Below are 21,686 nucleotides of genomic sequence, written 5' to 3'. Positions count from 1 at the left end.
GAACAACATCAGAGTTCTCTGTCCAGAAGAGTGCAGTGCTAGGAACAGCTATGATACTGTGCAGAACCCTCAAACTCCCAGGCCTCTGGTAGAGGACCCAAGATTGACCAAGACACATACCACCCATAGGAGTGAGACGGGATTTTTATATATATGTATATCAATCAATCAATCAATCAATCATAGGAGTATTCCTCAGGCTTCTTTTCATTTTGTGCTAAATAGCAATGTGTGCAATGGCCAACTTATTTATAGAAAATGGATCGTGCATCAAATATGTAAGAAAACCATTAAGCTCAAACCTTTGATCAGGGTGTTTCTTTAACACAGAAGGGATAAACTTAACATTTAAAGCACTCCTCATTTCTCATTCATAGCCATGGAAACCAATATTCTATTTTAAAAAGCACAGATTGATTACCTACCTCACAAAATAGTGTAAGCTTATCATCTGGTAAAAGACCATTAGTTTCCTCAAGTAAAAAGTCTCTTCGAATGAATTTTTTAAAACCCCAGTCCTTGCCTTGAACAAATCGATACGCTCTTTGGCTTTCTAGTAGTAAATAAATAAAACAGGAGTATGTTCAATTAAAATAGATGTTTTAAAATAATTACAGATGAGAAATGAAATCCAAGATTCCTACTGAGTTTAAGTCATTATATTATTAATAGCAATCTATGCATCTATGAATACTGTTTGGGCTATTTGAGAAATTACCCCAGTTGCTGTGCGCTGAGCATAGTTTAATATAAATTACTAAGTCATTTGATACAATTGCCAGCAACATAGAAGTAAAATATAGGAGTCACTAAGGCAAAATATTTTTGATTATAGAGAGCCAAGGGTGGCTTTTAAAAATAATTTTAAATTATTTGGTAATATTTGGATGTTGATCAGTCAGATAATGATTGTGTTACCTAGAAAATGTATTATACACAGCCATTTTACAAAGGTTATGTATTCTTTTCTACCCTGCTGTTCTCCAATCAAGTTGGAGTTCAGCTCTCACAGTCCTGGCCTGAGTCCCAAAAACCTGGAAGGTGTCAAGTGGATGAACACTGGATTAGAAAAACAGTACTACTATTAATGCTAGTTACAGTAGCAATAAAGCTATTTATCATCCACCAATAATCAAGCACAGTACAGACATAAATAAAAAGATAAATTAATATTATCACATATTATAAATGTAAAATCATAATATAAAATAAGAACTTTTTAGACTCAAACACCATGGTATATAATAAAATCAACATCTGCACATTCAAATACATGTATATTAGTTAGTTAGTTAATGGTTTTACAGAGGCCCGAGAAAAAGAAACTCTTTAGTGTTTTTTTTTTTTTTTAAGAGATCTGACTCCAAACATAATTCTGGTGGGAGCCAATTCTAAAGAAGTGAAAATGCCCTCATTGAAATGGTTATTTTAATACATGGGACAATCAACTGAACCCAGTCCAGTAACTCATGAGCCACCAGCAGATCTTTCAAATAGCTGAGTGTGCCCATCACAGGGCACAATGTGTCAACACCACTGATTTAAACTAGTATCTTTAAGAAGTAAGAGAAACATAAGAAAGGTCCATAATAGTACGAACAACAGCATTCTGCACACAAATCAAAGGACAGAATGAGGCCTCAGGTAACCCAGACAGCAGGCTGCTAAAATAATCCAAGCCAGACCCATCCAGGAACCAACTGCTTAGCCCTCTCTGTAGTGAAGAACAGACAGGTCCTACAAATATTCATTAAATGGAAATTAAAGATTTTAGCAGATTTTTCTACAAAAAGCTTCACAGACAGTATCATCATCATACTTTCCCAATCATATTTGCAAAGTGAATATTTTAAAAAATGGAACACAGGTAAATAAACACCCTGTACTGTCAACTAGACAAACATCAGCTTAAAAACTACAGTTAGCTATTACAACTTAGATGATATAATGCAAAAAAAGAAAGAACAAATGCAATATTAAGCATAAAAATTCTATGAAAAGCTAGAGTGCACAAACTTTTCTGAAATGTTTGATTTGCCGTAAACATAAGTATTTCTAAGGGAATAAACGGGTGATAAAGCTTAGTGAAGATTCTAAGTCATCCCCCTGACAGGCTTCGTAAAGGCCCAAATATTTATTTCTTACATTGAAAGTCAACATCAGAGTAATTTTAAAAATGCACTTACCCATTGCCTTTGTTTCCTCTCTTTTTGCATTTAACAGAGAAAATTTAAATTTTGCTCTCACTTCACTTTTTGGACAACTAACTAGAAGTAAATACAATGAAAGATAATCTTTGCTTTCATCATCTAAACCTTTTGGGTTTACCCTCAGGCACCTGAAATATAAGAAGCAAATCTTAGAAGTTGGATTATACACCAATGTTCAATAAAACTGTCACTTGCTAGATATATTTATGTCAGGACTTATAGGCCAATGTGTTTTTAATCTGGTAGAATAAGGTCCATTACAAAGAATCCTAAACGTTTCACTCTTTTAGATGGTTATTTTACAGAAATATTTGAATAATATGGCCCCAGTCAAAGTTTCAAACTTCCAATACTCCACTATTGTGGATTACTGTCACATACCATCTGCTATCCACTTACCTTCAAGTCTAATCTTGCTCTCTTACCTCAATGGCAAAATTTCAGTTTTTTATAAAGTAGAATAGCTCCCTTAAAAAACACACATACACACACACATCTGACCCTAAAATATGTTAACACAAAGAAAAATTTGGTCATTTTCCTGTCAACACCTGGGCTCTCCAAAAAAAAAAAAAAAAAATGTCCAGGGTCCTTAGAACAATATGGCATAGAGTACAGAAGAAGACGACAAAATCCATTCTCACCTTACCACACATTTTTTTTAAAAAAAGCTTCTTTATATTCTAAGGTGATTTCTATAATCTACCCAATGCAGCCTGCCTGTCAAGTATGTTCAAAACACATAGATTAAAAAAACCAGCGGTTTTTATTCAGGTCTGGATCTTTCTGCACTGAAAATCAGATATAAGCATATTTTTCTCTTTAAACAGTAACTACTTATCTGCTCTATTTGCATTCCACCTCAAGAAGCTCAGGATAGTAATCCCAAGCTTTCAGAAAGCATGCTTCTATCACACACACAGGCACAAAAGGAGTGGATTATAATCAAAATATTAAGTACAACAATGGAATTACACCAAAACATTCTTATACCCCACTTAAAATGGAACATACAAGTATTCCTGGTTTGCACATAAAGTTAAATAAGCCACAGACAGCTACCCTAAGTTAACATGGTTTCTCTAGTTCAGACTTACTGAATAAGCATGAATAACAGCCTATTTTTGTTTATTCAAAAATGTATGGTTAAACAAATCATGGTTTAGCTTGATATATGAACCCTATAAGAGTTTCAGTAGTCAAACAACGAGAAACTGGTTTTGTACAAATCCAAAAACTACACCAGTGGTTCCCAATCATTCATTTGGGAACACTGGGAGTCCCTGCTGCACACACAAAAGATATATACAGTGGTACCTCGGGTCACGAAGTTAATTCGTTCCGCGACTCTGGTCGCGACCCAAATTGGTCGCGACCCGAATCAAATTTTCCCATAAGGTTCAATGTAAATACGGTTAATCCGTTCTGACTCCTCCGAATTTGGTCGCCAATGATTTGGGTCGCGTCCCGAATCAAATTTTCCCATAAGGTTCAATGTAATTACGGTTAATCTGTTCTGAACCATATGTATTTTTTTTTTAAACCACAAAAATATGAAACAAAATACAGTACGGTGTAGTATGAAGAGAGAGAACGCTAACCTTGCTTGAGGCGACTTCTGGCGTGGAGGACAGGAAGGCGGGTGGGGAGGCGGTTATTGCTTAGAGGGAGAGTCCCCCTCCCTACAGGAAGCCATGACCACGTGTCACAGCAGGGAAAATGGCCGCGGATCCTGTTCGTCACCCGATGCGGAGTTCGCAGACGGAAGCAAAATTTTGCGATCAGTGCTGTTCGTGACCCGAATTGGTCGTGAACAGAAGCGTTTGTGACCCGAGGTACCACTGTATTTATTGGCCAACTTGCACCAATTACTACATTTTACAAGATTTTAGGAGGAAACATCAAAACCTTGACAATTTGGTGATCTCAAAAGGTTTTAGCTATCAAGAACATTACAATTTTTTAAATTGTTTAATGTTGGGTTGGGGGAAGGTTATCATATATAGTATTATAGGGAAAGGTGTACATTTCCAACCCGTAATTTAGCGGTCTCCAAATGTTTTCAGGGATGACATACAATGTTCCTTATAAGAGAAAAGACTGGAAACCACTAAGGTACAGTATATTTCAATATGTTAGTCTATTATATGACAAATTATATTTCAGCCTTTAGCTGTGCTGACTGTAACTGTGACTAGTATAATTGACAGTTTTTCTGTCAACTGTTCTAACATTTGAAGAAAGATATTGTACCCTAACCTTATTCATTATATGTTTCTCATATATTTAAGGAATCTCATATATTTAAGGAAAAAAAGAAATTAATACACTTATCTTACCATTTCATTTTATCATTTGGCCCTGAAGAAAACGTTGAACTCTTTAAAACTTCACCCATTTCTTCTCGGCAGAAACTGAAGTTATTAATGGTCCACATATAAGAAAACTTTACAACTTTAACCTGCATAAGAAATGCAGACAGGATTACAGTATTTTATCTCCTCTTCCTTCCAAATGGAAACAGTAGTATGTTTCTCATTTAAAGAAAATATAGCATAATAAACTTAGTAGCTGTGGTTCTCAGGGTTCAAAAACCTTAAGAAGGATACACATAATAATGTTTAACTTTTTAAATGTTAGATACTAGGTCTTGGGTTATTTCAGAACATCTCTTTTGCATTTTTACATTGTATATTAGGATTGTATGTACTTTGAAAATGAAAATGATCCAAAAGAGGTATGTCAGAATGCCTTAAGAACAACATCGCTTTAAAGCAGCCATGGCATTTAGAATAGAATAGAATAGAATAGAATAGAATAGAATAGAATAGAATAGAATAGAATAGAATAGAATAGAATAGAATAGAATAGAAATCTTTATTGTCATTGTACTACTTGTACAATGAAATTAAATGCCACCCCAGTGCAGCTTTAAAAATATAAAAACCATAGAACACATAAAACACATATCACACATAAAACATATAACACAACCTTCACATTCCATATTGCACAACCCCTGATGCTCCATTAATACTGCACTATACGATAGAATTCAGTATAGTTACAGCTCTAAGATAGAAGCTATTCTTCAGCCTATTCGTCCTTGTTTTTATTATCCTGTACCGTCTGCCAGATGGTAATAGTTCAAAGAAAGAATGTCCCGGGTGGGATGGATCCTTAAGAATGTTTTGAGCCTTCTTAAGGCAGCGGGAACTATAAAGTTCTTCCAAAGAGGGGAGAGGGCAACCAATGATCCTCTGGGCAGTGATGGTAACCCTCTGGACTGAGACTAGCATGGAAACCTGAAATAAGACATGGTTGCTTTAAAGAGATGCTGTGCTCTTCTACATTCTGAAGTATTACTGAATCATTTTTGAAATATGCACAGCCTTACTGTTCACTTTTACTAGGACTTTCTGAGTTTCTGGGTTAAGCAGAATTAAATCTAGTTGATTCTTTGATGCAATACCACCAGAGGATACCAGAGGTAATGTCATCAGAAGGAGCTAAAGCTGACTCAAAGGAATTAAAAATAAATAAATAAAAGGTCTGTCACTGCATTTCACCAAACACAGATACACAACTGAACTGTGCAATACTAACTGTTGAGATCTGGTTCATTATTGAAAGGCTAAGTGACCAATTACCACCGGCTACTCTTTGTCACTGTCAGGTGCATGTTGAACACTTTGAAGGCTTTAGGCTGTTCATCTATTTTTTTGACAACTTGCCAAACTCTGGTATTTAATCTTCTGCCTACTATAAAACTGTCACTGCTTTTTGTTCTTTTTGTATACTGGATTTTTTTGCTAAAACTTTATTATTCAACTTTTTGTCTCCATGTTCTTTCTGAAAACCAGAATCATAAGGATTTCTCTGAATGGCTTTTCAGGGCATGGGATTTCTTTGAATGACTTTTCAGGGCATGGCATCATTACATTTGGGGAGTATAAGATGCCTCTTTCTCAAGGCTATTTATTTTTACTTAGTTTATTAGATTTATATCCTGCCTTTCCTCCATGATTTCGAGGCAGTTTACTTGGGAGCTCCCTTCATTATATCCCCACCCACCATGACAACCCCATGTGATAGGGTTGGACTGAGAGAGCATAAGTAGCCCAAAGGTTAGACTTGAACCTGGCTAATGTATGATAATTATGCTAATAACATATTCTGAACCCAGACATTACATTACCTGTGTGTAACACCAGCTTTCAGCCACAGGTCCACTGGACATCTCTCCAGATGGTAAAGGAGTAGGGACTCTTGACATCCCCACTTTATGGCACTCTTTTTCAGTATATAGGCAGCAATTTAGCTGTCAGTATCCTTCCTTTAAACACCAAGATGAAAGCAAAGAATTAACACTATTTCACATTATTAATATATATTTTTCCATCTAAGGATGTGAAAGCTCAAAAAACAAGACAAAAAGTGAACAAAATACTGAGATAAAAAACTATATTTTTCTTCTTCTTTCTCCAAGGCTTTTAATTTTTTTATAAAAAACTGAAAAAGGGGGAAGGGGGGAATATAAAATTTATCTTAACATTCTTTTAATGATACATAAAAGTATTAAAAGGTAAAAGAAACTGCTCTATGTTTATAAATATATTGCATAAAAAATAGATTAACATGTCAAAGGAAAACAGCAAAACAGCTTGCCTCAGTACAGGGAAAATAGCAGTTTTTGTAAGCCCATGAACTTGGTAAAAGATTAAAAAATAAAAACTGAGGAGTAAAAACTACTGACAATAATAGTGTTTCACATTAAGAAAGTAAGAACATACAGAAATGGTTCATGTGGTGAAATATATTCTGAATCTTATTTTTTCTACTAAAGATTAGTGGATAGCTTCTGATAAATTTCATACAGTGAAATCAAATTCTAGAAGACATAATTTCCTTTGTTTTACTATAATATTGATGTTTTGTTTCTTCATTAGCTGTAGGTTTCTCCTAAGCAGGAAAAAATGAAGAGATGTTATATTATTATATTTTGAACCCTGACAATTTAATTTAGTATCCACCTTTTATTAAAAAAAAATTTAAATAGACTTCAAAAAAGTCAATGAAAAGTGCCAATAGCAACTGTTGGACCAATTTACTTTTTTTTTCCAAGTCAGATATCAAACAGCAATTGTTGTGGCTTATCTATATATTTAACTGACAGAGGATACCTTTATTTATTTCATTTATTCATATGCCTCCAAAAGTTCTAGGTAGCTTACAAACATAAAATATATTAGAATGCAATAAAATTCCATGAAACACAGACATTATCAGACCTGAGTCGACAGAATGAAATCTCAAACAAAAACAGAAAAAAAGAAAAAGAAAAAAGAAAGAAAGTCTTGCCCGAGCAGGCTGGTTTTAACCGCCTTGCAGAAGGCCAAAAGCAAAGGGGCCAGATGCAGCCCAGGGGGATCTCAATTTGGTAGACAGAACATTATCCAGAGAGATTTGCTAAATCAGTAGAACTGAACTACACTAGAGGTCATTCTGCATTCATTCTTCTCAAAGGGAAGGACATAAATCCTTAACAAAACCTACAGGGATCAAAGATAATGGACTATCTTCTGATTCTTATAACCAAAAACAAACAAACACTCATCACACTTAGTAAGAAGGAAAAGGGCTGTGTCATGATCAAAAGAGGAAACTTTCCATTTCTCCCAACCCTGGCAGACAAGTGCAATTAATTTCAAGCTTATCAATGAGGGAGGGTGTTGTGCAAAGAAACTTCTCAAAGCATTAAAGCAGCCATACCCTTTGCAAGGCTCATTTAGCCAGCCTGAAAGCTTGGGGGCAGATTTCTGTTGGAATCAGCAACAAAGTGGTTGTGCATGGACACACCCTGGAGATAGTTGGGTACAACTTTTAAAGCAACAGAGTGAGCTTTACAAAGGATGCACTGTTTTAACACTTCACACAGGGGTGCTTCACCTGGTTTTACAAGCTTTATGAAGCACCCCTTCTGAATGCTTTGAATAGCCCTAATATTAATCTGCACATTGTATTCAGCCTCGTGAGAGAAGAAAGGTTCATTCAAAGTCTACTAAAGACTTCTGATCTAGGTCACAGTCCCCCATACTGTTTCAGGAAACACAATGAATCTCAAAAGCAGATCTTCAGGGGAAGCCCAGGATAGGGAAGCTGGAAAAAAGTCACCTTCTTCCTTTCTGCATGGGGGATGCTTTTCCTAGCAGGAGGAAACCCTTGATCCATCCAAGCTTGGATTTGGCTACACACAGCTTTGTATATAAAGTTCCAATGGTTCCATTCAACAACACTGAGACATCCATAAAAAGCAGACAAAAACAATGTTGTCTGCCTTTTGAAACATTTGGCATGACATTTTTCCAAAGATGTTTATCCTGTTGATTTGAGTTAAATACACATTGGTTTGAGTTAATCACACAATACTACTTACACAGTATTATGCAATAATAGTTTTCGGGCTCACATACAAATCCGACTTAAGGACAGACATTGGGAACAGAACTTGTTCTTAAACTGGGGATTACCTGTATTCAGTCAATATTAGATTTGATAAACAAATATTTTCCTCCAACATGGCTTTCTAGATTATAAAAATTCCATGTCTGTGGAAACTCTAAACTCTAAAAAGTCATTTAAATACTAGACAGCTTTAACACAAAATTTATTGAAGCATTAAAACTACAAACTTTTTTTCCCCAGGAGAATCCATCAGAATTAATCATTTTTGCCTTAAACTGTCTGATAGCTGTACTGAGCTCTAAAATGTAACTATAATGTGTTTTACCCTGGCAGAAATCAGTAAATTGAGACAGACTAAAATTGGAGCTGTTTGTTTCTCCTAAGATAAGGATGAACACGAAGTTTAAATATGGCAGTAGGTAATAGGTTAATACAGACTGTGCATGTGTGATCCAAGTATATTGCAGGCAAAATATTGATAGAGGATAGGGAGGGGCTGATTTGAAAATAAAGAATTTAAGGAACAGCAATTATGAAATAAATTTGATTATATTAAAATAATACCAAACAGCTACACATATGAACAATATTCAAGAGGTTTTATCACAGTATCACATGTATTAAAATTAAACATATACACAAAACCATCAAAACAATCAGTGGAAGGTAAAGAGAAGCTACTGCTCCTTCAAGGTTCACGTAAAACCAGAAGTAAAAAACTTTCACTTCAATATTTGTTAGCAACAGATCGAGAGAGACTCAAAGCATACCTCTCCACTAATACCAGCATGGCTAAATCTCTTGTACTTTATTCTTTTCCCTTTTATTTCAGAATTTGCCTAAAAACATTAATTAAGCATGAAAATATTCATTAAAAATATCTGTGAAAAATATTCAATAGAAGTTCCTTGCAAACATGGAGCTGCTGCATACAGGTGGTCCTTGGGTTACAAAAGCAATTGGGACCAGAATTTCCATCACTAAGCGATGCTAAGCCATGATATCACGTGATTGCATGGCTTAGCAATGGCAATCCTGGCAGACCCAGTTACTGTCGTAAGCCCAGGACCACAAGGGTCATTAAGCAGGAAGAGTCAGGAGTCCCAGGCAAGCAGGTTGGCAGGTGAGAGCTGTGAGCGAGAGCTACTGGCAGGCAGGAGGGCAGGTGCTGTGGGCAGGTGCTAGGGAGTACAGGTGGGTGCCGCAGGTAGGCACTAGGAAGCATGGGCAGGTGCACAGGTGCCATGGGGTGGTGAGTTGAGACCTCCTGTCGCATTTCCCATTGACTTTACTTGTGGAAAGCCGGCAGGGAACATTGAAAATTGCAATCACGTGACTGGCTCACTGCGATGTTATTGCAAACTGGGTGCCAAGCACCCAGATTGTGACCACAAGACCATAAGGACACTCCAACAGCCGGAACTCCGAGGACATGTTAGAAAAACATGTTTCTAAGATAGGGAACCAAAATTACTTATGTGGCATATCATTATTCAAAATTACAAGAAGGTGGATATCAAAGTTCAAGAATCTGAATTGACTGGCTCCTAACAGCTTTTGTTTTGGAAATTGAGAGTTCTACAAGTTACAGTGACAAATACCTAAGTCAGATATTTCAATAATTCTAGTAAAAAATATTTTTATTTTAAAAATATTTTCTATTCAATTATCTATATGAAGAGAGATTAAGCATTTGTTGAGTAAAGTTCACATAAATTCACTTCCTTCTGAAGCTGATTTGTAAAATATTATTAGATTTTTAGATGATATGACATTGAGTTGACGAGAGAGAGAGGAGAGAGAGAGGAGAGAGTGAGTCAACTCAAGGTGGTGAACATACATAATATTCTTTCCTCCTGTTTTCCCCACCACAACCACCCTATGAGGTTGGTTGGCTGAGAGAGAGTGACTGGCTAAAAGTCACCCAGTTGGCTTTCATGCCTAAAGGAGGATGAGAACTTAGTCTTCTGGTTTCTATGCCAGCATCTTAACCACTACACCAAAGTGGCTCTCTTATTATTAATAAATTACAATAGACACAATTCAGTCAAGGTTCAAACACCTAATAGTGCACTTCTATAAACAATCAGTTCAGAAATAAACCCCACTAACTTCAATGGAGCTTACTTACAAATAAAAATCTATAGGATTACAGCCTAAATCTCATTGGGAATTTAAGTTGATGCTTACATGTGTTTTCCCTTAAAATAAATATGTTTTAAGTGCTTAACTTGGGTGGATTATACCCAATATGTAATATGTATTATGAAAGACTCACAATCTACAAGTAGGGGGAAAAATTGAATGGAAATTCTAACAATATGTGACTGAACATTGCATCATTACTTAAAATCAGAAAGAAGTTTGTATGCTGTGCCTTTCAAAGTTCCACCTCCAGAAGTTATTGTGATGATTAATGGACTTCCAAAGACTCAATTTAAGTTATTTCCTGGAAGTCTGTATTGCTGGCAAACTTCTAAAAACTCAAGAGGCAGAACTGGCACCAAGTGAAAGTTTAACATAACTGTTCAATTAGGATAATTAAATTAAGGTAATTATTACAATTATTAAGATAATTAGGATACATTATTAAAATTTGTGCTAGCATAACTAACACTTAGCAGTCCCATTGTGCTATGCTTTCTGCAAGACTAACATCCCCAATGGAAGATCAAACACATCATGTACAAGAAGTTTGGGAAAGATCATGCTAACACCAAGGTTAATAATGAATAGCTGTCAAAATATTTCACTTTTTTTTTTTTGTTTCTGTCAGGCTTTTTTTCATGGTTCACAGGACCAAACAGGGAGGCTTTTAAAGACTGATCTGATCAGAGGAGACACAGAACAACTGCTTTTCAGATATTTCAATGCCTCTAGTGCCCCAGGAACAGGAACAAGCTAGTTATGAGTGATCAGATGGGCATTTTAGGAGGTTTATAGGCTTTAAACATCTCAAGACTCAAGCTAAACAAAGAAACACAAGTAGAAAGAAACACAAGTACAATAAGGAGGACAACTCCTACAGTGCTGTTAGGGCATCAGGCGGTACATAAGTTGGCATCTTCTATATTTTGTTAAATACCAGTATAAAATAATATTTCTAACTATATCACACTTGCTAATTACACACTTTAATACTTTATAAAATAATTTTTACAGAAGTGCTTGTAAAAAATAGGACAGCTTTCTGATTCTAGAGCTTCTGCTTTATTTTATCTAATATTGTTAATTGAACAAGGCAATTACTATATGATAAAGAAAAGCTTCTTAGTGGCTGACTCAATCAGACTGAATATTCACTCTTAAACCAAACTCTCACTGGGATATAATCACACCTGCCAAGGGAGAAAAAAAATACTCAGCTTTTTCAATATAACATTTACAGATAAAAGGGAAAAAAGGAGTCACCAAATTTCTCATATAATTATTATTATCAGAATATCAAGTAAATGAACTGAAATGCTTGAAAAATGACTGTAGTCCACCTTGGAAATTCAATCATCTAACTTCTTCAGCACAATATATACTTCTTGATTTGCATAGGTTTCTCTAAGATCTTTTGGCTGAAGATCACCCACCTAAGGAAAATATACAGGTAGTCCTCAGGTTATGACTCTAATTGGGACTGGAATTTGTGTCACTAAGCAAAGCAGTCGTTAAGCAAAACTTCACGTGAATGTGCTGCTTAGTGATGATAGTTCCAACACTCCTTGTTGTGGTCATTAGGCCAGGACTGCACGGTCGTTAGGCGAGAACCTCACACTTCTCCTGCCCTGCACGAACTGCCTCTGCTTCAACTCCCCCCACCTGCCTATCGCCCCTCCTTATCACTGCCCTTTGGGCTCCCTGCACTCCACCACCTACTTCTGCTGTCACTGCCACTCCTAACTGATCTTTGCTGACTTCTTCCACTGCTACCCAGGATTCAGGTGCTGAGCCTCCAGGAAGCCCTTGTCCCTCTGCTTCCTCCAGTTCTGCCACCACCCCGAACAGTGTCTTCCACACCACTGCCACTTTTGCCCAGGAAGCCACCACCACCACCTCTCCAACTCATCCTGCTGCATTCTCCATGGTCTGCAGGCTATCACTCCTCATTCCAGTGGGGGAAGACAGAGCTCCTCTGCCCACACCACTGCCCCACCTACTCTGCCAGCTGCGTCCTGCTGCTGCCTCCCCAGCTGGGCCTGGCAAGCTCCCTTTGGCAGATGAGGCTCTGCTGCCCTGCCAGACTCACTCCACATGTCCTGGGCTGCACCCTAGCCCAGCACCTGGATCCCAAGCCAGCAGTGGGAGGAAGATGGCAAAGGTCAGCTGGGGGTGGCAGCGGTAAGCAGTGGAGTGCAGGGCAGCTAATGGGGCAGAGGTAGGAGGAGATAGGTGGGGGGAGTTGAACCAGAGGCAGTTTGCACAGGGCAGGAGAATGTGACCGTGGGATGTGCTGCAACCAGTTGTAAATGCAGGCCAGTCACCAAGTTCACACATTTTGATCACATGACCACGGAGGTGCTTCAATGGCCGGAAGTTCGAGGACTGGTCATAACTACTATTCATTCAATGCCATCGTAAATTTGAATAGTCACTGAAAGAATGGTCATAACCCAAGGACTACCTGTAAGGCTTCTAATACAGAATGAAAATAGTGGCACAATCCCTAAAGTAGATTTACAATGAAAAGTTCAATTTCAGATAAATCAGTACAGCTTTTATCTAAAAGACAGAAATGGTAAGAATAGCCTAAGAAAAGCATGAGCATCAAATGTTAGAAGTGTTTGTAGTTAATACCAAACCTCTTTCCTATGGCCTATGGTAGTTGTCAGCCAAGTCCATTCATCTTTCAAGGAGAAGGGAAAAGAGTCAAGGACATCTGATTCCTGCTCAAATAAATCACAAGGACAGGTGTGTCCTAATTTAAGATTACAAGAAGATGACCACTTACTATTTGTGCAGGGATAACCCTGATGGAAGCACTATTTAATATTTCAACTCTGCTAAACCAATTGAGTAAGATCTTAGACTGAGGTAACACTATTTTTTGGATTGTTGAAAAGATAAAGACTGCTGATGGTTAAGTAGCTCTCTAATAATGATTACTTATAATTCTGTCTTAAGATAGCTATAAAGGGTAAAATGTAAAACTATCAACTGGCAAAAATTAATTATGATGAAAATATGCTCCTTGAAATGTCTGTGAAATACAAATATTTATCAGACAAAACATAGTATGTAGTCTGAGATGCTGCTGCTTTAATCTGTTTTAAAATAATTGTTGCTTTAAAAATCTGGGCAATAAAATCTTTTGAATGAGGAAGGAGGCAGAGCAAAGAGAGGATGGAAGATAAAAAAATTAGAGATTATAAGTATTATAAATTAATTAAGTATACCTACACTGACACCTGTTAGATTCATTATTCCACTACAGTTAGATTTAAGTTAAACATGCATTTTCTAACATCCTTGTCCCTGGGGCTGATTTTGAAATTCAGGAGGGTGGTAAAAGCTAAGCGGGAACACGGGGGCATTGAAAAGCATATAATCATATTTGGTGGTAAGGTTCAACAAGTAATCTTTCCTAATTTCCAGTCTCTTATTTCACAACTGTAAACAGGGATGCACTTGATTTATACATCAGAACTTATAAAGAACTTGATTAATGTTGTCAATATTGGAAAAACATGGTAAAATTTACTAAAATACTGAATACTTGTAATAACCATTTTAACCATAAAGTGAGAAAACTCAGGTAATAGTATATTTGCCCTCCATTTGTCTCCTAGTGAGTTTTTGTAATAAAACAGATTTTCTACTATAGGTAGTCCTTGGGTTATGACAGCAATTGGGACTAGGACTACTGTCACTAAGCAATGTGGTTGCAAAGCATGACATCACATGATCGCATGGCTTAACGATGGCAATCCCGGCACTCCTGGTTGCCGTTGTAGCCCCAGGATGGCAAGGGAAGAGGTGGGAGTCCCAGGTAAGGAGTGCAGGGGGATGGGGGTGCTGCAGGCAGGCACTGGGGAGCACAGGTGGGCTGGCAAGTGCAGTGGGTGGGCAAGCAGCACACAGGCCCTAGGAAGTGTGGGCGGGCCAGCAAGGGCAGTGCATTAACCCTGGGGAGCACGGGTGGACCAGCAAGGCAGTGTGCAGGCCTTGGGAAGCATGGGTGGACTGGTAAGGGCAGCGGGCGAGCCAGCAAGGGGAACGGGAGGGCCAGCAAGGGCAGATGGGCCAGCAAGGGGAACAGGCAGGCTGGCAAAGGCAGTGTGTGGGCCAGCAAAAACAGTGCATGGGTGCTAGGAAGCGTGGGAAGGCAGGGGGGTGCTATGGAGTATGCAATCCCTGGGATCTCATACTCCATAATAGAGTTCCTTGGGAGAAAAAGTGGTGGGAGTGACTTATGAGAGCAACTTGCGATCTTCCCTCCCGTTGACTCTGGGAAGCCGGCAGGGAAGGTCGCAAATGGTGATCACGTGACCATGGAGATGTTGCAATGGTCGCAACTTGGTGGACCATTTGCAAATCCCCCTTCATTCAGCTGTGTCATAATTTTGAACAGTCACTGAACAAGTGGCCGTTAAGTCGAGGATTACCTGTAATTCACTTTTTCACTTAATTATACAAAATTTTATTTTATGTATATGAAGATTTGATTTACTTATATTGTGTAATAAGTAAAAACATTGGGAATCACAGGCAAGTACTCTAGAAACTGCAATTAAAGGGATATGATTACACCTAACTATATGGCAAGGGTGACCATCTTTTTTAAATCTGGGAGCCATGGCTAATGAACTTGTCATTAGGGTAGATAGGACAGGATCTCAAAGCAACTCAAACCAGGAAAATTAGTTATTTTTTTTGCATCTGTGGTGGGGTAGGATTTTAAAGGGGTGCTATGGATGGCTTACATTTCTGAAAAGTATAACAACAACAATGAACTTCATTAGTAACAGTCTAGTGAACATCATCAGTGCATGGGGTTTTGAACCTTGATCTTCACAGTCTTATTCCACTGTTCCAATTACTAGAGCATAAAGTCTACATCATATATTGTAACACAATTGAGAAATGTACAAAGCTATTAGCCTAGCCCCACAGAATTGGAACTGATAAGGATTAATGTATCAGAGATGTTCAGATTTAACTTGGAAAGCAAATCCTCAGGAATTAAATATGTGGGTAGTACCTAACTGTCTCCATCTGCCAGCTTCCTAGTCTGCTCTGGAGGAAGCAGATAGAGGGAGTGGAGAAGAGAAGACAAAGGGACATTCCCTTTCTGTTACATTCGACATCTGATCTCTAACTTTGTTATTCAATCATATTATTTTTTTAAAAACCCTCACACATAATTATGGTGAACTTCAAACAGAAAAAGACATTTGAAAGTGAATCTAAATAGCATGTGTTTCATGACAGGAATAATTTGTTCTATTCAAGACAATTTTATAATCCCCAGACTATTAGTAATTTAAGAAGTTTCTTCTGAAGATGTGCCAACTATATATGTAAGAAATATACCCATTTTTCTTACATAAAGAAAACAGACCAACAATATCAGAAAGAGCTTAATTAATAGAGTTTATAAAGTCCATTAAAATGCAAATAATAAATAGTGTGGAGAATTTATAGGATTGAAACAGATGGAACAAAAGAGCAATTGACTAATTATATGCCCTCAAGTTAACATTGACTCTTAGTGACCATACTGTATAGACCTTCTCCAGGATCATCTGTCCCCAGTCTGGCCATTCAGATCTCTAACAGTGCATCCATCATCACTGTAATAAAGTCCAACCCCTTGCTGCTGGTCATCCTCTTCTTCTCTTTCCTTCCATCTTTCCCAGCATTATAGACTTCTCAAGGGAGCTAGGTCTTCACCTAATGTATCCAAAATATGACAATTCAAGCCTGAAATGAGAACTCTTAACTGAATTGTTCTATGATCCATTTGTTTATTTGCTGGCTATCCATGGTATTCTTTACAAACCTTTCTTAAAGTCCAATTTTCAATTCCATAGAACATCACAGAGAAAACCACTTCCTGCATGATTCTGATCGTTGTAGATACAGATAAATCATGGAACCAAAATTTCTTTTCTAAGGTCTTTATTGTTACTTTACCACATGCTAGTATGTGGTATATTTCTTGACTGCTGGTTCCTTTACTGTTGATAGTTACCATAAAAGACAGAAGTTATCTACCACTTCAGTGTCTTCAGTGTCAACTCTAAAGCTGGTTGCTGTACCTGTTGTCATCAGTTGGGTCTTCTTTATATTTAATCTTAGTCCCATTTTTTCACTATGCTCCTTCACTTTCATTACTAGAGTTTCCAAATCATTTGCATTTTCAGCTCTTAGAATAATGTAATCAGCATAGCATAAGTTACTGATATTTCTTTCTCCAATTGTAAAATCATGCTAATCTTCTAATCCAGTTCCCCTCATTAACAATTCAACATAAATAAGAAGAGTGCAAACAGCCTTGTCTTACTCCTTTGCCAGTCTGGAGTCTGTTTCACCATGTTCTATCCAGACTCTGGCTTCCTGTCCTATGTATAAGTTTCTCATAAGGACAATGAGGTGTTCTGGGATTTCCATTTTCCTAAGGACATTCCACAATTTGATTATTATTAACTTTATTACAGTCAATTAGACCAGTAGAATATTAAAAGAAAGGGAAAGACATGAAATATGTCCAATCCAAATAAGGGATTATATATCCAAAAGTATGCTAGTCAAGGTACTTGTCGGTTATAATTAAAAAATCATTTACAATAATTTATGCACCATGGCTTCAATTTTCCTAAAATTACACATTATAAACCATTAAAATTAAGAGTTAATATCAGTTTTTAAGTACATAAATATAGCAACACAGAATGCTTATATCAATTGTTCACAATAATACGTCGGCTCTTAAGAGCTGCTGCACAAAATCTTGCCACCTGCACTGTAACATTACTCCACTCATCTTTGAGGAGAATTTGAAGATATTCAGCGTCCGGTCGGCCGGGCTATCTGCTGATCGTTGGAGAAATAAATTTTGTTCGTAATTCTCTATAAAATGGACACCGTAAGAGGTTCCACAATTTGATGTGATCAACACAATCAAAGGCCATTCTATAATTAATGAAGCACATATTGACTTTTGTTGGTATTCTTTGCCTTTCTCAATTATCCAGCATGCATTAGCAATAATATTCCTTGTTTTTTTTCTAAAATCAGCTTGAACGTCTGGCATCTCCATTTCCATGCAGGGTTCTAATCCACATTGGATGATCCTCAACATTATGTTGTTAGCATGTAAAATTAAGTATATTGTATGATAGTTTGCACACTCTATAATTTTTATTTTTTTATTTTTTTTTAGCATTAGCCACTGTGCTGTTCTCCAGATTTAATGACATGGTTTGGTTAGAACCTGTATTTATTCTTCTTCTGTTGCTTGCCATATTTCTGTAGATACTCCATTAATTCCTGTAGCCTTCAGACTTGATGATAGTCTGAGTGCTAATCTAACTTCATCTTCTGGTATTACACATTCTTTTAAATGGGGAATATCTTCTAAGATATCTTGGATGTTGACAACTCTACCACATAGAATTTCAGTATATTCCTTCCATCTTTCTTTGATCTTCTTTGAATCAGTTACTATTTGTCCATTAGTATCCTTCAGTGTATCAGTTTGAAGCTGGAACCTCCTTCTGAGTTTAGAGATTTATTTCAACACTTTCTTTGTTGTTCCATTTCTATTTCCATCTTCAGTGTCTTTATGGATTGGGACAGATGGAACAAAAGGGCAATTACCCATCGGTATGAGACATGCTATATGGTTCCACAGTAAAAAACACTTTACAATTTTAATGAACCCTTCTTTTCAAGTAATTTATCCAATACAAACCAATTACACCAGATATAAAACTAAATTTATATTTGTTTCTGTACAGTATATATAACTGTAACATCAATAACAAAGTAATTCCCAGTAACTGTATCTCTTCCAGAAAATCAACAATTAAGATGGTACCACAATGTCCTACAATTATTTTGTGATAGAAATGATACCTTATAATCCTAGGCAATTTCAGCTCCTCCAGGCGATACATCTAAAAAGGCACTGCTGAGAAAACATCTCCATATTTCTGCAGCAATCTTAAATCTGATTCCTTCAAGAACTGTGGGACAGAAGCTCCTTTCATTTCTAGATAGGTAAGTTATTAGGTCCCTGAATACCCTCTTGGAGGTATTCCAATTTATTTACAGTCATTATATGAATTTAGAAATAGTAATTTAACATTTTGTTTTCAACCAAAACTTTTACTTCATCATATTGGGGTGGGACCATATTTTTCCCACCTCTAGCTAGATCCATAGAATATGGACTGGCAATTTTGTTAATTTGACATTTGTCTCTGTATATTTGCCTCTGTAACATAAATAGTTTATTTTAATTGTGGATTCTATACCAGGATCCCTGGCCAACCAACCACAATCTGAAATCAGCCAGTTTTCAAATGCTTGCATTTCTCATTATTTCCAGATCTGCAATTCTGGTGTAGTAACAGTTCTGGAAGTCTGCTCCAATTCTTCATTCAGCTACAAAACCACAAAGTAAGAGCAGGTGAAACAAAACTCTTTACATGGTTTGGTAACTGGTGCTTTTTTTTTTAGATCTTCCTTTCCTGTCCACTTCCTTGCTAACTAGGCCTCTTCAATCTGCTGCAGATACGTAAGGAAAGCAAATTTAAAGGAACCACTTGATAGTTTACAAACTTCTTATAATTCATGATTAAAACAAAACTAATTTTTACATTTTCATGTAAAACCACTCTAAGGCAGCATGCCACACTACCCTCTGCTTTTCTATATTTAAACATTTTTTCACATTTATTTCTTCATTTGTTAGACTTATATCCCATTTTTCATTCAGGAGCTCAAAGTGATATACACAGTGTTCCCTCCCATCTCTCCCCACAATCTCATGAGCAGATTGGGCTAAGACAGAGTGACTGGTCTAACATCACTCAGTGAAATTCTATGGCTGAGGGTAGACCTGAACTTAGGTTTCTCTGCTGCAAGTCGAACACCATAACCACTACACCATACTGTCTTTCAATTTCTATTATTAGGAAAGCCATACCTAGGATAATAATGATGCACCTTAAGAATATTAACACCATATGACACTGAATTATCATATTTCATGCTACCTTCTCAGACTCCAGGCTTATGATTTTAAAGCAATTAAAATGACATACCAGATATAAATAATTTCCCCTGCTATCCCCTCATTAAAAATCTTTTTCTCCAAGTGTTTTGTGGAAGGGAACTGTTTTTACCATTTTCTTAAAGCGCAGGACAGTGTGGGCTAATCTGATCTCAGGGTGCAAACTGTAACAAAGTGAGGAGATTATCACTGAGAATGTCTACTTTCTATCCCCATCCCCCTTGATCTTTCAAGGAATAGGTACCAGAAATATCTTCACCTAGCTACACTGTGTCGGGTGAACAAACTGTACCTCAAGAAGACAGTCCTGAAAGTAACAAGGACCAAAGCTAGAAAGGGCTTTATACAGTAGGTAATATTCTTTCAAGGAGTGGGTCACCTTCAATTGGCCCAGAAGCATATTGGTAACCGATGTACCTGCCCAAAATAAGTGGGCAGCTAGCACTATTCAGCAAATAGGAAATTGAATTCTGTATAAGCTGCAGCTTCTAAATACCACGTAAATGAACTACAGTAGTCTGAGAGATGACAAGGCCATGGGTCACTGTCTTCTGAACTCCCTGGTCTATGAAAGTGCACACCTGGTGGATCAGCCTAAGCCAGACAAAGACTTTCTGGCAATGGTTTCCATCAGTTGCTTTAGCAGAAGCCAGGAGAACCCCCAGAGTGTACACCTGCTCTTTCAGGGAAGTGCAACCCCATCCAGAGCAACAGATGGAATATCCATGGAAACAGAAGGTTTCTGTACCAACAGTAATTCTCTGTTGCTCATATCCAATGTGCCTGTTTCAGCTTATCCAGTCCTCAGAGTCTTGAGGTACTGGAAAAGGACTTCTACTACATCTCCTGCTCCCTCTAGGATAGAGATGTAAAGTTGGTTATCATTAGTATATTGATGATATCTAATCCCAAATAGACAAATGACCTCCCCAGCAGTGTCATATAAATATTAAATAATATGGGGAAGAGGGCTGAACCTTGGGGAACTGTGAGCCCTCTCTACAGGAACCGCACACTAGAGTACCCAGGGAACCTTTCTTCCCCCAACAGCAGTTGGAATTGCCTACTTAGGAAGGAATGGAAACACTGCAAAACAGTGCACCTGATCTCCAACCTCACAGGTGGCCCAAAAAGGTATCATGATCAATGGTACCAAATGCAACTACTGTAAAACATCTAACAGGACAAGAAGGGTTCCCCCCCTTCCCAAAACTTCTGCCCATATGGACCATCCAGAACTAATTGTTCCATGTATGGAATGGTTTGTGCCAATACGTGCTATCCCATCTTTCCTCTTCTTTGCTTATATGACATCATTTTTCTATCTGTTATTAATTGTGAAGCCACCCAGAGTCATTCTAAATTTGGGTGTCTAAGAATTTCAGTGAATGGATTACTCTCCTTAGATCAGTTTGGTATTATTTATTTTAATAACAAACACACAGAGCTATAGTGCTTTTCAAGAAATATTTTGTTGGGGAGATGGGTTAGAAGGAAATTCTAGAAACAACTCTATGTGGCATGTGATGAGGAAGGCATGTGATGAGGATTTTAGCACTTAAGCTGAGTATCCTGATAGCAACTGAAATTCTTGAAGGCAGAAGAATGTTTTGGAACCTCATTCAAACGAATTAGTGATAACCAAATTGCTAGTCTAATATAACTGTGCCAGAATTTTTGCTTGCTTGATCCTCACTTCAACCAATTATGATTAAAACAAAAGGCAGCTTAGTGTTATATAAGTCTTCAAGCCTAAACCAACCCCTGCTGACTTCATGGAA

The 21,686-nt window shown here is 37.3% G+C and overlaps 1 protein-coding gene across 1 annotated transcript in view; it reads right to left on the bottom strand.

The window, feature by feature from the left end:
* SPOPL (speckle type BTB/POZ protein like) overlaps positions 1 to 21,686 on the bottom strand; it is a 60,738-nt gene that overhangs the window by 22,227 nt on the left and 16,825 nt on the right. Inside the window, exons 2-5 of the mRNA XM_007439355.4 lie at positions 6,409 to 6,546; positions 4,550 to 4,671; positions 2,187 to 2,338; positions 426 to 553 (exon numbers count right to left, since the gene is read on the bottom strand). Coding sequence (XP_007439417.1) covers positions 426 to 553; positions 2,187 to 2,338; positions 4,550 to 4,671; positions 6,409 to 6,486 — 480 coding nt within the window. The 5' untranslated portion in view covers positions 6,487 to 6,546. The remainder of the gene's footprint in view (positions 1 to 425; positions 554 to 2,186; positions 2,339 to 4,549; positions 4,672 to 6,408; positions 6,547 to 21,686) is intronic.

The sequence above is a fragment of the Python bivittatus genome, unplaced genomic scaffold, assembly GCF_059951505.1.
Source record: "Python bivittatus isolate LINGU-HERP-01145 unplaced genomic scaffold, Pbiv_v1 ctg000480_np1212, whole genome shotgun sequence".
In the NCBI taxonomy this organism is placed as follows: Eukaryota; Metazoa; Chordata; class Lepidosauria; order Squamata; family Pythonidae; genus Python; species Python bivittatus.
The sequence above is the reverse complement of the archived record's forward strand: the minus strand, read 5'-3'. Positions and strand labels throughout refer to the sequence as shown.